A 17,710-nucleotide genomic window follows, 5' to 3' on the forward strand; every position below is an offset into this window, starting at 1 on the left:
ATGTGATAGAGTGGCACACTACACATATATATACTGTGTGTTTTTAAAGTTCTGGGGATGACGTGTGAGGATTTCAACAGTGTGGACCCTGCCCTCACTAACATTAAACAGGACAAATAAACACAGTGCACCTTCACTTTGCTTGTCCCAATACACATTTAAACTATATCACATAGATCATCCTCTCAATACTAACACACAAACATACAAAAGGGACTGGGCTGCATACTCAAGATGCAGGTGTGGATGTGGTTCCAAAACCCTGATTCACCGCTTCCTGATGCAAAGCCCGGATGTATGAAGGGATTCTCACTTTGCTGCAATGACCCCTGTCCTCCCCCCTGGCCCAATAAAAAAAGCTGGTTGGGATCCGAGAGAGAGAGAAGGAGAGTGTGCGAGAGCAAGTGTGAATATGATGCAGGGGATGGCAGAGATGGTATGGAGTGGGTGGTGCGTGTGTATAGCAGAAGTGGCAATTTAGCATTTTGGTCACTGTTTTGATTGGGTATGTCACATGTCACCCGCTGATCCCCTCTTCAGTAAAGCCGCTTCTCATAACTGTGAAGGTAAATAAAAGCTAAATAAGAACAAAATAACTGAATCAAATACAACCAATATTTGTACTTTTGCACCAATTTAGAAAAGAAATAAAAAGCATGATCTTACTATGACATTTGACCACTTATGGTCAATGTTATATTAAATAGGTAAGAACAAATCAATCAAGTATGCAGTAAATATCCAAAACATACCAAAAGTGATTCTATCAAGAATAGCACACACTTTAAAGGAACCATCTTGTCTCCCCAAAGGACTATAAAAGGACAACTATCACAGAATGAAATGGGCCTTAACATAAGATTTAATGTAGCTTCTGTACTTACGAGTGGAGTCCATGAACACCGCCCTCCATCTGTGCAGACATGGTCCGCCTTTCAAACTTAAGCTCTCCAGAGTACATCATAGAACTGAAAACATAGAAAACACTGTTGAATATAATGCAGATAACATCTGTATTCTGCACAGCAATCCTCACAAACTACTTACCGCAGGACAGAGAGACTTTTTGCCCCAATGTCTTGGCAGCCATGTTGGATACCTGCTATCAGGTAAGGTACAAACTTGTGGATGGAGCCCTTATCCTGGACTGATCCTGACACACCCTGGGCTACCTTCACATTGTCTCCTTCACTGTGGGTGAGGCCATGAGCAGTTAATATTTAATACTGCGACAGCCACACCTGGTATTGACAAGACAAATTCCCACAAACCTAAAGTAGCGTTTCTGGCTGCTGGTGCTTTTCTCCATAGCATCCAAGGAGCCCATGCCACGATACTTCTTAAGTCGTACACCGTCTGAGAAGAAGTACTCTCCAGGAGCCTCAGTGGTTGCTGCTAGCAACGAGCCCATCATAACTGGAGTGGAAGGAGAGACAGAATTACCTCTGTGTTATCCGACATAACCCGTCACTGCTGCAGATGATAAGCTGTCTCGTAATTGCCACAACAATGTGACATTCTTAAATAACTCACCAGTCGATGCTCCCAGAGATAGGGCCTTCACCACATGGCCCACTGTCTGAATGCCACCATCAGCAATGACTGGCACACCAAAACGCCTGGCATACTCTGCAACCTTGTACACTGAGGTACCCTGGGGCCGCCCACATGCCATCACTAGAAAGCAAAGAACATTTGTTATAACATGAAGACATGTAAGTAATGCATACACTGGAGCAGGAGATGCTGTTTCACTGCAACACATCTCTTCTGTTCTTTCAGTAAAATGTGACCTAGTCTGAACAGAAGAGACCGGTCCCCATGGCAACACAGAGCAGAGGCCTTGGCCATCACCATGACAACAAGGAGTGGTCTCAGTGTATTTGTTACCACTGGCAACTGATGGCCTTTTGTTCCCACTGTTCTTCATAGCCAGATACAGAACAGGTACAGCAAGCAGTATTTCGTATTCTTTTATGCTTTTCTTCACATTTTAAGTTCAACATTAGTGCTCGTTTCAGCAGAGCGTATCCATTTCTGCTCTTGTGGGATTGCATGACTAAGAAGTCCTGTACCTTCCTGTGTGATGCAGATGGAGCCACAGCCCATGCCAACCCTCAGAGCATCCACCCCAGCATCTATCAGATTCTTGGCCTGGGCGGCTGTAACCACTACATGAAAACAAACAAAATGTATGTTACATTTGCAGAAATAGCCCTCACATCCATTCTTTCTCTGTTAACACACTCACCATTTCCTCCCACCACTTGCAATTCTGAATGCTTCTGTTTTATATAGTTTATCATGTTGATCTGATAGACAGAGTTGCCTTGTGAAGAGTCCTAGAAAAAGAGTAAACCAGTAAACACAATATGTCTACAGCATCTGCCCCAATACACTTCTGTACAAACACAACTTACTAATACAACCACATCTACTCCAGCTTGTACAAGCATGTCCAGTCTGTATTTGTCATCCTCCCTCGTGCCAATGGCAGCGCCGCACAATAGCTGTTTGCGTGAGTCTTTAGAGGCAAGAGGGTAGTCCCTGTTCTTCTTCAGATCCGTCCTGGCAATAATGGCCACCAGCTCGTCGTTGTCGTTTACAATGGGCAGCTTGCCTGGTTGCAGAGAAAGTAAAAGTGAGGTCAGTAAAATACATGAACTGCTGTTAAAAAACACTTCTGTCACACACACACCTTTCTTGCTGCGCTGCAGAATATCGTTAGCTTCTTTCAGTGTAACACCAGCTGGAGCCACTACCAACTCCTCCCTCCTAGTCATAGCCTACAAGACCAAAGCAACAGCATTGTAAAAATAATCACTAGGGTTGTCAAAATATACTAACTGTGGATGAACATTTTCTTAAAAACAAATGCACACCTCCTCCAAAGGTTTGTTGTGGTCCTTCTCAGACAGGAAGTCAATGTCTCTGGATGTGACAATGCCCATCAGTTTGCTGCCCATTTTTCCTGTCTCTGTGATGGGAATACCAGAGAAGCCGTGTCTTACTTTGGCCTCAATCACATCCCCGACTGTGTGGCGAGGACTCATGACGAGTGGATCTGTGATAAACCCCTGCTCAAACCTCTGAGAGCCAATAAAACATACACGCAGGTATTAATATTATTGTTATTAGCACTGTTTTTGAGCAAAGCAGCAAAAACACAAAAAAAGTGTAAAAACACACAAATTAAATAAAAAGCATCAAACAAGAAAGGTAACAAATATAAAAACAAAACACACACACAAAAAAAATCAAAACACACAGCTGAGACAATTACCATAACCTATATAAAAGACAAGACACAAAATAAGAAAAAGTTAAAGGGCATGGCTCATCAACATAAAACAGTAACAAGCCTACTACCACCACCAACATAAAGTACCCAAAACATTACCTTGACCTTGCGGACCTCGTTAGCTTGGAATTCTGGTGTGCAGTTGTGGTGAATGAAGCCAATGCCTCCCATCAACTAATGAAATTTAAAAGGAAAGACAATGAGGTGAAAAAAAAGGAAAAATCTGCACATTCTCTCACAAAATATTTTCTTTTTCCTTACAGCCATCGCTATCGCCATGGCCGACTCTGTGACTGTGTCCATGGGCGAGGAGATGAGAGGGGTTTTCAGCGTGATCTTCTTGGTGAGTGCTGATGTCAGGTCCTGTGAGACAAGAAAAGGTGAGAGCTTTTACACATCATCCACCAGGGGGCGCACTAGAGGCTAAACGCATACTGTTTTCACAGGGCTTCTAAATCTCCAAAAAAGACACAACCAGTTTTAAGCTCTCCTTTCTTCCTCTCAGGGCCAGAGAGCTGATACAAAAAAGGGAAATGAGCCGTACTCCAGTATCTCTAACGGCAATATTGATTTTCACTTATCACTGATTCCCACAACAGCCAGTACCTTTTGTTTTCTTCCACTGTGAGAGAGAAAATAAATAGCTGCATTCCTTGCATGTGGGAAATGTGAATGTGAGTTATGTTGTTGAAACTTTATCTGACAGACATAAAGTTTTCTCAGGGCTTCACAGCAAGAGAAAAATCACCTAACACCACTTCTCTATATAGAGCTGCACTGACTTGCTAAATTCAACCAGGAGTTAGAAAAGCACATGAAAAACAACACAACCTCTCAAGAACGCCCCTCATGCTCACCTGGCCTCTCCTCATGTTTGACAACATTTTAAGCAAAAGTAATAGTCACTTTTTTAAGCTGTGACTGAGGCCAAATGTGGAAGCATTTGAGTTATTCAAGCTTGAATGGGCTCACTATCCAGTGAAAAAGTAGGGCAGACCAAGTGTCTGCAGAGACAGCTAACTCATGACAGCATACTGGGCAGTAAAGCCAGCTCACTTTGACACTGAAGGAAACCGAGTGAGAGAGAGAGATTACTCATAAATTAAATTATAACCCTCAGTGATGGATGAAGCAGACAAAAGGGATTTCATCTAGAGCCTCAAGATTAACTATCCCATCCCATGAGGGAGGTCTCTGAACAGACAGAGATGTAAACATGAGGGAGCAGCCAGTGGGTGACCGCGTCGGGCAAAAAAACAACAGAGAGAGAAGTGTTGCAGACGGTTTTAAGCGAGCAAAAAAAAAAAACATTTTTCAAAAGCTACAATTATAAAACACAGAGCTTCAGTGGCCTGGAGTAGTACGTGCTAAATTAGGCATCATGAGGGGGGGAGAACACTCACTTGTGACAATTCTCCGAAACCACACGTACTTCACATGTGTATACTTACCACTTCGTCTGAGGTAAAGTCGATGAAGCCAGGTAAAATCAGGAAGTCGCTGAAAGACAAAATTCAAAAGGGTCACATGTTTCTTAAAACTTTGAGATTATAGACAATATGAATAAACATTTGTAACAATGTCGCTGTGAGAAGCAGAAGACTAAATGTTTCCCTACTTCATCAGCAAACACATGGACAAAACTGAAAAGTGGATAAAATAAGGGTAATACTGAGAGAAATGGGCAAACAAGACAGATGAGAATGTGTGGTAAAAAAATAATTTAGATTAGTCAAAAAGTAAATTTACCTCTGACTGCTAACACAATGATAGGATTACATCCTGATTAAATACATTTTTAGCAACCCGAACACCATCGGTCAATACTTTTTTTAGTTCAGAGAAAACTACAAGATGGCTGAGTGCGCCCACTTTAAGTGCAGCTGGGTGCGTCCTGTTCTACTGTTCTCTAAAAAGCTACTATTGCCCTTATTTAGCTTAAGGCCTGCACGCACGCACGCACACTGAGAGGTAAAAGGAGATGAGTGGAGGAGCCTGAACTAGACACAGGAATGGTGTGTTTGTTTTCTAGCCAGAGTCAGTATGTACTTTGTGGTTTTTGCAGACGGGTGGGGAAAATAGGCAGAGGAGAGGTGGAAAGATGGAGAATAAAAGGAGGCTTTATACAGTGAGTGGATGTGCAGACAAGAGTAAATGGTGGACATAACGGGTCTAAGTATGAACAAGAGCTCAGTTTCATCTCCTCTGCTTCAGTCTGAAAATAGATGGGACTCTGCACAGAGCGCAAACGCCCACAATTAACAAACCAGGGGACAATCAGGAAGTCCAACAAACAGCTGCTAGCATTTAGCGAGAAGCCACAAACCTCAGCTGAGCCTACCGACTCGGGGTCAGCAGCAAACCAGAGATTGCAGTGCTGAGTTTGAAAGCTAAAGAAAACAATGACTGGCTCATACCTCATTATGGTTTTGATTTGAATGTAAAATGTAGACAAATGCATGATGTTAACAGGGAGGGGTAGGAGTCCAGAGAACCTGATAACAGGGTGAATTAAGGTAACACATGTACACTTACTAGGACTGTGTGTCATGTGAGTAAACACAAGGCTGTTTATACAGCATGCCAGGCCTGCGCCTGGGGCTAACAACTGTGGGTTTTCTACAACCATGACGTGCAAGTGGTTTTTAAGGTTAATCATGCAACTTTCCCTTGAGGCTACAAAAGGCAATGACTGATCTGATTTTCTGTTATTTAAAAGGCAGTTTGTCAGCGTGGACAAGAGCACAAAAGTCTGCACAGCAGCAAATGGTATGGTTGGATGTATAGCTTTAATTATATGGTTCAGTTAAACTTGCATGAGCAATCTCATATTTTCCTGCTGCCAACACCCTAGAGCTTGTGTGACAAGCTAGCTTAGCTAGCCGATTAATAAAAACAGACACACGTTCTGGCTTGAGGTGCCATCATGTCCATTGTTTACATAACTCAAAAAAGTACTACTGCTAACAATGTTTACATGAAGACACACTATACAGAGTTCAGAATGAGTTATTAAATTACACAGATTTGAGCCTTCTGATTGGCTAGGATTATTGGTACTAATTTCTATGCTCATGGGAACAGAAATTCTTTTTTTAACACTTTAAACTGTCATGTACTTATCAGCAAGGCCTGAGCCAACATGTTGAAAATGTTTCATCCGCACCTGCTTGAAGGTCATAATGGAGCAGGAAGCTGCTGCTCTCACAGAGCTGTTTTGTTTCTTCCTGTGTTTGTGTACCAGTTTCTTAGTGCATGCTTTTTAAACACTGATCAAATTTGCAGGTTCATATACTGACAAATGTTTTCTACACTGCATTTGTCACATTTGGAATATAAAGAGGTTTTAACAGAGAACAGCTTATACAGAAGCTTTCCCCAGAATGAAAAAGAAAACACACCACCAATCACATGTGCAGCTTTCCCCTTACAGACATGATGCACCTGATTACACTCAAAACACACATTTCTTCAATTAGCCTCTACAAAGCAGCAGCAGCACAGTTAAGGCAAATAATTCAAAGAATTCATGCTAATTAAGCCACAATAACTTGTTAAAGAGCAGTCCCTGAGAACTGTTAGGAGGGCATCTTAACTGATTGGAGTGGTTGTTAGAAGGGTTAGAAAGTGGCATGCTTCTTAGTAAGTGACATCTACTACAACTGATTTGCACAATTTGTTATGAAAATACCAAGAGTGAGTACTTTGGTGAATTATAGAAAAGCAGCTCAGTAAAAAAAAAAACATGATGATGTACAGAGTAACAGAAAGCTAAGCAGAGGAGGGAGTGAGGATATGGAAGAAGTGAGACATTAGTGTGTAGATCTTAAGTCTTTAAGGAAGGGCATGAGCTGTTCTGTCATGCAGTTTGCATTTACAGGACAGGTCGTGCACTGGGATGATTAGTTGAAGTTAATAATGCAGTTATGTCCACTGGAAGCAAATTTCATCCACATGACTAAAGATCGAGTTAAGCGTTCCAACAAGCGTTATGTTTAACCTTCATGCACTTACAGGTAGAATGTATTTTGGGATTGTTGCTTTGCTTTAGAAGGACAATTATTTGCTTCCTCTTTATGAATTCACCATTTAGGAGAGACAGAGGATTTTTTTGAAGGTTACTCACTTGTAAGTCAACCCATCTCCTTTAGAGCATAGCTCTTCAGCCGTATGACCATCGGAGACAACACACTGTTGGTCAGATCTGCTGGTTCAAAATGCGTTGGCCATTACAAAGCACTGGTGCGTACACTTTTGTTGTTTTTTTTTCCACCCACCATTTCGCACAAGTGAGGTTTTAAAAAAAAAAGACCTCATCTTAAAATGATTACAGTAGTTTATAGAAAGGTTAGCAGAGCAGGGAAACTTACTTGTATGTGAGGCCATCTCCAATTGAGAAAAGCTGCTGAGCTGAGAGTCCATCTTCGGGGACGTAGCCTGTGCCACCACTGATTAAGTAATCTGCCATGCTGCCAAATAATAAAAGAGAGGCGCCTTTATTCAATCAGCACAAAGACACTTATTTGCATAAGGATGCTCTAATGGAACACTACACATCCCCTCTGCAGCCAGAGCTTTGGAGGAGGAAGCCATAACCATAGCAACATCAACATCTCCCCTCAGCCAGACTCGGGCCAGTGCGCCTGCGCGTCTGATGCAAGCTCGATCGCTTCTTCCATAAATAATCTAGTAATAAAGCTGTAGGCTTGCACAGTTATGAATACACAATGTATCATGAAAGATACTACAACAACAAAGCTAGTGTATCCGTATACTGTTAATAACAAATGGCAGCCACCACCTCACCGCGTGTGGAGGAAAACATGGCCGGGTGACCCACTAACATATAACTGAACTTCTACGGAATCGCTTTCGATCTTAAACACAACTAAATACCGCGTTAAAATATCATGTAATACATAAAACCTCACCAGTTAAAAGAATATCCCCAACTCGTCGTATGACGTGCTATATTTTAATTGGCCTGTGACCTACATCGTATTATCAGCAGCTAGCAAACATTAGCTGCTCGCAGTGCACATTCGTAGTTTAGAAAACACGACGCTTCAGACCTGCTTTTTGTTGTTGAGGTTTAAACAGAAGCGAAGAAACGCAGCATCCACGTTGCATTATCCCATGCTAGCCCTAGTTAGCTACCAGCATCCGTCACATTACAGAAGCACATGCCACGGAGTAGAGGGGTGGGGGTTTACACTGATTACATTCACCACACAATATTACAGCTAATCTAGCAACATAATTGTTTTTTTAAAGGAATAACAAAATGCTTTGTGGTTTAATCCACGCCGATTTATAAAGACGGTCAGTGTGTATTGTAATTAATAAATCATATTCATCTGTGCATCATAACTACTTTTTAAGAAGAAACACTAAACTATTTTTGGCAGAGTTTCCAGTGGAGTTTGGTGCGGCGTTCAGTGACGTACGGTGCTTCGAGCTATCTTCCGCAAGCATGTGAGTGCATGCCGGCTGATAGGACTTTATAAACTGTATCTGTCTTTTGCAGAAACCCAGAGCTGATGTGCTTTATGTTCACTTTAACAACAGGTGAGTCATGTGATATAAACAGACACGTTCAGCAGACACTGCATACACCTCTGTTTACACAGTCCCCACAACAACTAGGTTAGCTAGTAATCATTAACGCGAGTAATATTGTCTGTAATATACCAAAACAACTACTCGACAGTGTTATACTGACCAACTAACACACAATTGGAACAAAATGTCAGTCATGAAAGTGACAAATATTCAGGTGCACTTCACAACTTCGCACTTTCAGTTACAATGAAGCTACCGCCAGGACGTCATTTTAACCTTACGGCATTAAACGTGTATAAACATGTAGGTAGGTGCCAATAGGAACGATAATGGGCATTTAAGTAAACTTCAAGCACACCAGACATATGCTACATGTGGCATCGCTAACTGTTAGCAGTTAGCATTAGCAACGTGCTTTATTTTAGCTTTGCTTACGCGGAATAATAAATAGCCATAGAAAGCAGCTTTAAACAGGCAAACAAACCAACGTGTCAAACCGTGTAGCTGTCTTGTCAATAGAGACAGACAGCATCATTTTCCCCGAGCACACGTTAGCTAGCTGCTGAGGAGCAGATGCCCACGTTGACTAAAAGGAAGCAACTTTCTAGACGCAGGAATGAGACAGTGAAGCGACGGTAGGTGCAGTTAGCGTTTATATTTACCTCGATGAACAAACACGATGAACGGTCTTGGCTTCCAGATATTAAAGTAGCACAGTACTTCGGTGATTCAGAAGTGGGTGACGCTGCTGTGTGCAGACAGTGCGTGTTGGTGTTATGTACTAGTAGCAGCGTCACATCCTCCCCACCCCTCCCCAGGCTGTCTCCTCCCCCCCCCCGGGGGTCCATGTCTGTGGATCAGTTCATTTGTTCTGTTGGTGTAATCCACAGCGTGGTCACATCAAAACCAGCAGTACACGCCTGACATGTGTAGATACAATATAAAGTGGTTTGCTAGGTTCAAATATTCAAAACAATAACTCCAACTTTACACAGAGTGTGAAGGAATGTCTGTGCCAGCCACAGGCAATCATTTTTAATTAACTTTATACTGCAAGCTGCAGTCTAACCTCAGTACAATGTGAAAGCAATAAGGAGAAGCACAAAAGGATGAGTGACATCGGAGCATTTGGTCATGTCTAGAATAGAAACCATCCCATCTGGCATGATGGTCTGCTAAATAAACTACGCAATCTCAGCATGCTGCCAGGACCAGACCTCCAGTCCTTGGCAGCGTGTGGCGACGACTTGCTTCCATTTAGCCTGCCAGATCTCACAATGGTGTGGAGATAGTTCTCATCGCTGATGGGGAAGTGCAGGTCATGTTACCTTTGACATGTACTCTGCTTCTACTTTTGGATAAGCAAACATGAAGAGGTGTAAATAATAGTCCTGAGTCAGGATCTTAGGATTTGTAACAGAAACAATCAGGACTACTTTAAGAAAAGGCTACTGCGCTTTTTTTTTGTGTTACAAACTTTTAAATAAAATCCTCACTGAAGTAGAGGTATTGTTGTGCAAAGTTAAAAGGGGAAATGATGTGGCTGAGCAGCTCCCATCTATTGTCAAATACAAATGAGTCGTTGTTTGTCTTCAACAAAATCCAAACCTTTCATGGCTTAATTAACTTTAATTTAGTGAAATGTGGTGTTAAATTTAAGCAGCACCGTCTGAATTTTGGTCACACGGAAATCACCTTAATTGGATTAAGTGTACAGAAAAGCCAGCCCTAACCACACTTTGTTCACATGATGACAGCTGCACTAAGGTTGCACAGAAACTAGTAGCTCAAGCTTTTCATAAAGAAAGCCGCCCTGTCTCTTATAATCCCATATGTCCACATTGTTATATTAAGAAATTCAGGACATGCTGCAGGCACAAATAGTTGGCATGTTGCTTTCTCACAATTAAGCATGTGACTGTCTGTGTCTGTTATCACAGCTCCTACATAAATGGCAGCATGACATGTTTTACTACTAGAGGAACACTTTTGTTTCCTCATGCTGTGATGTTCCATCCTACACCAAGGAGATGCAGAGGTCTCTAGAAGTCTGGTCCCTTGACAACCCCGTCCAGAGAAAGGTACCAGTACTACAGATTTTTTCATTCATTCTTGAAGCGCTGCCTCTAGAACCACATGGTCTTTCCTGTAGCCTAATATGATTCACAGCTCTATTTTAGTCATAGGTGAGTGCTGCTAGATGTGTCTGCCAAGGTGACTGGGGGATCTGTTTCCCACTCTGTATTTGTGTCAAATTAAATATGGGTCAATGCAGATATGGGTCAGCAGTTCCTTTATGCATTGTAGCTATTCTGAGCACTTAATTCAGCCTTGTTTATCCTCTCTGCAGTGTGCTGCTCACTCCTGTCCCCTCGATGGTACATCGCACAGGGGCCAGAAGGGCCACGGTAAAAATAACACCTGTCAACATTAACACAAGACCTATTCGTGTGTGTATTAGTGTTGGTATTCTCACTTTTTTACAACCCAGAGCAAGGATTTAACCTCAACTAAATGTGCAAATTGTTCCCTGATATGTAAACTGACCTGACGAGGCAATTTACATGTGTGTAACCTTATGAAGGCACAAGCACTGAGTATGATAGGCAGAACACACATTTTACTCATTTTATTTCACTGGTGACTGATGTTTAGAACCAGTCTTACTGAACACAAGCAATAACTGATGAAATATATCTTCATCTCTATACACACTTTCCCTTGTATCTCACCTCTCTGGGCCTAGAGCAGCCAGGATCCGTGTGGCGCTGTATCTCTGGGCTGCAGTTTCATGGCCATGTAAGGTTTGCCGGACGTAGTGCTCCCCTTCCCGGGACAAAACATCGGCCCGTGAGGGCTGCTCTTTCTCTCTGGGTCCTTCTCCATAGTGTTTGCACCCAAAACCCTCCATCGTCTGTCCAAGGTCGGATGTCAGAACCCAGCGGCCCCTTGGCCTTGTTGTGCAGCAACAATAAACTGAATTTACAAACTCAGAGAAGATAATTACATTTGAAGCCAAAGGAGAGAATTTATAGGTCTCCGAGTTCAGTAAATATAGTAAATGAAATCCAGTTGCTTCAAAATATCTGAAGTTGAAATGGGAGGAAAAAAACAGACAAACCCATGTCAGCGTACTCCGTCTGCCCCTGCACAGGATGCACCTGCGTTCAAACAGACACCAGCCACCTCTAGGCGTGTCAACAGAGGGCGTCACCAAGGAGATTCTCCCACTGAGAGGGTGTCGCCTTGGAAATCATGCCAGCAATCGGAACGCTGCTGCTGCTGCTGCTGTTGTTGTGAAGAGAGCCTGCTGTGCTGGCTTCTTCACCAAATATCATGGAGGAGTGTTTCTGCCTGGTGCAGCCCTATGTGCTGTACTTTATACATGAGATAAAGCATCCATTGCCCTGAGGGTCGGATACAAGTTGAATGGAGTGAGTGGTCCTGTCCTACTGAGACGGGCTGCCTTTATGTCTTCTACTGCCTTCTCCATGCATGGGTTAATCCTGCTTTCTATCACAACACCACGTCATTTTCACAAAGAGGATTTCAGTATTAGAATGCAACAGCACTAAAGAGAATGAGCTCTGGAAAAAGAGCAGCACATTAGTTTACAGTCAGATCACCACTGTCAGCCATTAACCAGGACAGAGGTCCTTTTATTGCTTGTCAGGCTTCGTTCAGGCCTCAAACTAGACTTGTGTTTCCTCCCACACTTATGGGAGGAGTATAAAATATGTCTGTCAAGCCTTCCGTAACACAGCATGTATTTGACACTGCTGGGTAAAGAGTTGCACTAGAGTGTGAGCGTTGCAAAATCCTGAAGCATTTTCAAATGCAATTGGGACAATTTCACAATTGAGAGGGATGTTTTGTACAGTTAAGAGGATTCCCCTCTCCACACACACACACACACACACACAACAGGGTTCTCAAAGGGATCACCTCCAGGTGACTGACTGTTTGTGACAGTTGGTGAGACATTAAGATGGAAAATCCTCTTAGCCCATCCTCTGAGGATTCTGGTAAGTTCCCCACTCACCTTTAACACATGGTCACAAAAAATGGTGTAACTATGGACAACTTCTGCTGTGTAATCTGTTTGTTTAAAGGGTTTGTGTCACATGCAGGAGGACATCACTCTCGGTTTTTCATGTGGACGTCTCGGGTCCCCCTTCCATTACATTTGTTGTAATGAACATCATGTGCACAGTGTGGATACTCATTGACCTGCAGAGGCAAATCAGAGTCATGAGGTTTTACACAAACGAAAGCTACTTGTGTGGTTAAAGTGTGTGTGTGTGTGTGTGTGTGTGTGTGTGTGTGAGAGAGAGAGCGTGATCACAGATGATATGAATTATTTTCTCACATTACACATTTCTGATAGAGCACAGGTCTTTCACTCTACATTTAAAAAACATATGATAGCATTCAAATTTTTTATATTATACGTTTTACTTCCAATTTGACATTTCTTTTACTGCAATTGCTACAAATTAAGATCAGAGAAAAACACAATGCTGAAACGATTCAACTAATGCTCAACAGATAAATGTTGATGACGGTTCTCAACAGGTAAACAACTAAAAAAAGAGAAGCTAGATCGTAGGATTTGCACATAGTGTGGAGTAATTAAGAGGCCAGAAAGAGTGTGCAAATTGCATGATGTATACTGGGAGTCTGTGAGGACTTTCTAAAGAAAACTACAACACAAGCAACCTCAGAAAGGAGACAATGACCTAACAGGAGAACAAACACACAAACACACACACTGTTAATGAGAGAAAAGGTAATTAAATACATGTAGGAGTAGCGCAACAAACAATAATGTATAGAACTTGTAACACAAACTATCAATTTCATCCACTACTCCTCCACTGATAGGAGCTATAACCCAGTAGACATAGTAGCACAGACTAGCATGGGGTTTGTTTTTAGGAGCTGGAGCTCATGCAGATCATGATACAGGTGTGTGTGTGTGTGTGTTGTATAATGACTTATTATAAACTAGAAACAAACACCAGTCACAATGCTACTCATTCTTCTTCTCTTGAATTGACTCATGCAGCTTTCATTGTTAATAATTTCATATTTTTTGTCTACATTTTATGCTAAAAAACAATTTGTCATAAAATATAACAGACCACAGTAGGCAGTAATAACACATCATAATAATTATAATAGAATGAGTGATGGCTGAACTCCATTTCCAGTCCAGACTAAACACGATACAATATAAACACACGTCTGTGTTCAAGAGTGAATCCACTTCTGCAGTCATGTTAGGACTCTCAGCGCCTAACTGTTGAGTACTGCCATCTAGTGGATATAATGTCATATTGCGTCACATGATTGTGACTTCCGGAGTGAGGATTTTTCTCAGCGTGCATATTTCTCAGCTCAACTGCTTCACAGCTATGTTGAATCTATTCTTGCAGACAGGAAATCAATGGCATCTGTGGAAATCTAAAATGATAGTATGTTCCTTTTTGTACTGTCATATAAACATCTCCTGAAAATGGCCTTTCCCATTGGTTTACTGTACACATATCAGTATAATCACAAGTAACCTTTAATAAAAAAAAAACATATTTCAACATACTGAAATATAAATGACTAACTGTGTGTGTACATAAGCATTATGAAACACTGGCTGCCTTTATAGCATGAGCTGAAGAAGGTTCTGGCATGTCTAGTCCCACACACTAAAATCACTGAGTTGATCTATTCTCAGTCATTACAACGCCTAGATTAGCTTTGCTAAGCACTGGCAGGTTGTTTAGTTTGATGATCGTTATTTCACAGACCATACAAAAGTGGCTCGTATTGAACCAAACTCAAAACCTGTGATGATTTAGAGGGAGAAAGTTGCCAAGAGTATATTAACAAGCTCTTGTTTTGTGAATAGGTGCCTGCTGCTGGCATCAAAATGAGAGTTTTGCCTGGAGGGTGGGTTTCATTTCGAACCAGATGTTTTTGTTGGCGAATAGTGAACAGTGAGAAAAGACAGGGAAATAAATGGCAGCAACAACATGACTACTTTTCTACCCTTCACAACCTGGCTTCTCCACAGTACTGAAGGCTTGTTCTAATGACTGTAAAATGCACTTACACAACCTAATGGTAGGAGAATAACAACAACAGTCTGTACTCCACAAGCTGATCATGCATTTGGCTCGACTCTTTTCTCAAGAACTATAAGTGTCAGACCCACAGAGAAAATGATTTGCATTCTTATCGCTACACCGCAATTCAACTGAACTAATAAGTTACAGATTTATGTAAAGTTTTATTGCTGGTATAGGGTTCAGAATAGCACTGTAAGTCTTGAAACTGGAGACTGTGCCTCAGGAGGAATGATATCATGATGTGGTCTTGATCCTGAATGGGGATTTTTTTTCCCCCTTTCATTTTGTTTGTTTTAAATAGCAGTCTGGAGTCACCACGCTGACATGTGAGTAATGTGGAAATTCCAGTAAACACCGATCTGAGTGCGTCCATCAACGAAGGAGTGTGTGTGTCATAAAAATGCAATATACAGTACTGATGTCACTCTCACACACTTCCTTGCTATGCATCATAAAAGACACAACTATTTTAATGTATTTGTACGGCTGTAGGGCATGAAAACACGGCCATTGTTGCTAAAATAAACAAATATATGTGTTTGAACAGCTTCTTAAGAATGCACTAAGTTTAACTTTTTGATTTAACATTTATGATTTCAGGAGAAATAATCTTACAGACACTGGCAGCATGCTGAAATGTTAAACCAGAGTTTAGCCAATGTATGAGATCATTAATCATGCTAAGCTAAGTTTTACCAAGCATTAATTTAGTCACTGTGAAACTGCTAAATGTTAGCACACAGTCTCAGGCTGGCTCTAAACGTGAGACCAACTTTAGAGCAGAATAATATAGGTACAACAGAAAAGGTAATGACTGAAAAAAACTACAAGTGATAGAAATAAGTTAACAGGGTGGCTGAGCCAACTCTCCAAAAGCAGGACTGGACTGAGCATTCTATAAAATGAATAATGGTTTACCTTTACATGACAACAGCGTCTGCCCTCCTCTGCTCCATTCATTTTTAGGCAGATTCAGGCACTGCCAAGGTTGCCATCTTGCTTTAATTACACTCAAGGCATAGTTTACACAACTGAGCTAGCAAGTTAGCATGCTAACTACAGTAAATTTAACTGGTGTCTTAGTAGGCATAACATCAAAGTTTTATTCAGATTTTATTAAATATTTTAGGGCTACAAAAGTTACATTTGGTCAATTTAAGATTGAAACATTTTGTATTCTTTACATCTTTATTTGGGAATTTACAAGAGGCTGATGAAAAAATAAAAACATTGTAATGACCTAAAAAAATACATTCTGACTTTAATCTCAGAATTCTGACGTTAACCTCAGAATTCTTAATATGTTTTTTTCTGTCATTACATTTTTTTTATTTTTTCAGTGGCCCTAATCCTCTTCCGTAGAGAATGAGTGCTTTCTGTACAATTTGATTTTTTTTCCTTTTGAGCAGCTGTTCAAATATAAGATACAAGTCAGACACATGACACCTGGGAAAAACCAGAAGTCCTTAAAGCATCTGTTTCAGATTCAGGAAGTAGCCTGCTGCTAGTTACAACGTGACGTCACCGCTTATCACCACCATACAAGTTTCACTGGCTGGCACACACACACACAGACACACACACATCGCTCGCTCAGCAGCACAGAGGCAGCCGCTCGCCTTCAGCTCCAGAGGGATGTAGACTTTCTAATCTGAAAGAAAAACTGTCACGACTCACCGAGTCTGCTTTGTTTGAGGGAAACACTTCAGCCTTCATCGCTACGATTTTAACAGGAAACTTCAGCGGATCACGTTTGGTAAGTTAATTCACCGCCGACACTCTGCTCTAGTTCTTACAGCATGTTAGTAAAAAGCGGCTTATTGTCGCTGTGTGGTCCTGTTGTTCTGCTTTCTAAAGCCATGTGCTCTCTCTCTCTCTCTCTCTCTCTGTGGCTGCTGCTGCCTTCACTCGCTTAATGCTAACACCATAAAATAATAATAATAAATGTAGGCTAGCATTTGGCACCAGCAGCGTTTTTTGTTTTATTGGTTTGCAGTTGCACTATTTCTCGAACAAAAATGATTAAATGATTTAATCCCGCTGTCCCACCTTCATCTAAATAATTCAGTCGTTTTACATCGATTTAATGATAAAGTAGTCTTTTCCAGCAGTCAGTAAATGCACCACTAATTCTAGTTTCCTGTTGATGTGGTGGTGACTGTCTTCCTTTTATATAATTTCTCAACAACAAACGCTTTCACTCATGTCACCAAATCCTGTCCTAGAACCTAGTGTGCTTATTTTTTCAGCATGTAATGTAATTTCTTTGTCCTTTTTTTTATCTTCCTTTCAGGCAGCTGCCCCCCCCCCAGGCAGCCATGGTTGCTGCGGTACTTAAAGTGTATTTCATCGGAACAGCCCTGTCTGTCCTCGCAGTCCTTTATGGAATAGTGGACTCCTTTGGTGGCCTCATGTACCAGCAGAACCATCAATACATCCTGGAGGTGGAACATCAGACGCAAAGGCAGTTTGCCACAAGCGGTGGCGGCGGCGGCAGCAGCAGGAGGGGACCATCTTTGACCAAAAATATTGGATCATAAAGAACATGTGACTTGTTGGACCTTTTGTGTGTACAGACTGTTGACAGAGCTGCATAATGCGACTATAGGTTGTTGTATTATTTATCTCCCATCAAAACATCTACACATGTGACAGCACTACTGATCATTGATTTGCACTAAACCTGACTGTTTTTGAATAAAATGAGTTTAATAACTGT

At 41.5% G+C, this 17,710-nt stretch overlaps 1 protein-coding gene across 7 annotated transcripts; it reads right to left on the reverse strand.

Moving 5' to 3' along the window:
* Positions 1-500: 500 nt before the first annotated feature.
* LOC114426306 (inosine-5'-monophosphate dehydrogenase 1b-like) lies at positions 501-9,664 on the reverse strand. Of its 7 annotated transcripts, none has more exons than XM_028393637.1 (16): positions 9,526-9,664; positions 7,672-7,770; positions 7,428-7,505; positions 4,753-4,801; positions 3,563-3,664; positions 3,401-3,475; positions 2,883-3,089; positions 2,699-2,786; positions 2,421-2,620; positions 2,252-2,342; positions 2,076-2,171; positions 1,534-1,677; positions 1,272-1,416; positions 1,048-1,191; positions 885-968; positions 501-558 (listed from the first exon to the last, which is right to left on the reverse strand). In XM_028393637.1, the coding sequence occupies exons 2-16, from the start codon at positions 7,767-7,769 to the stop codon at positions 537-539; spliced, it is 1,623 nt and encodes a 540-aa protein (XP_028249438.1). In that variant the 5' UTR covers position 7,770; positions 9,526-9,664; the 3' UTR covers positions 501-536. The 7 variants fall into 7 exon arrangements, with proteins under 7 accessions (XP_028249438.1, XP_028249419.1, XP_028249458.1 ...); XM_028393618.1 differs by having other exon boundaries at positions 7,428-7,508; XM_028393657.1 differs by lacking the exon at positions 9,526-9,664 and adding an exon at positions 8,374-8,497.
* Between the last annotated feature and the right edge of the window lie 8,046 nt (positions 9,665-17,710).

Source organism: Parambassis ranga, chromosome 2 (assembly GCF_900634625.1).
Source record: "Parambassis ranga chromosome 2, fParRan2.1, whole genome shotgun sequence".
NCBI lineage: Eukaryota > Metazoa > Chordata > Actinopteri > Ambassidae > Parambassis > Parambassis ranga.

Bases quoted from the DNA above. Each gene is read 5' to 3' on its own strand.
- LOC114426306 (XM_028393618.1), bottom strand. From the start codon at position 7,769: ATGGCAGATTACTTAATCAGTGGTGGCACAGGCTACGTCCCCGAAGAT. The intron at 2,621-2,698 runs GTGTGTGTGTGA...CTCTGCAACCAG, and splicing joins TCTGCAGCGCAGCAAGAAAG to GCAAGCTGCCCATTGTAAAC. The intron at 1,192-1,271 runs GTTTGTGGGAAT...CCTCACCCACAG, and splicing joins AGCCAGAAACGCTACTTTAG to TGAAGGAGACAATGTGAAGG.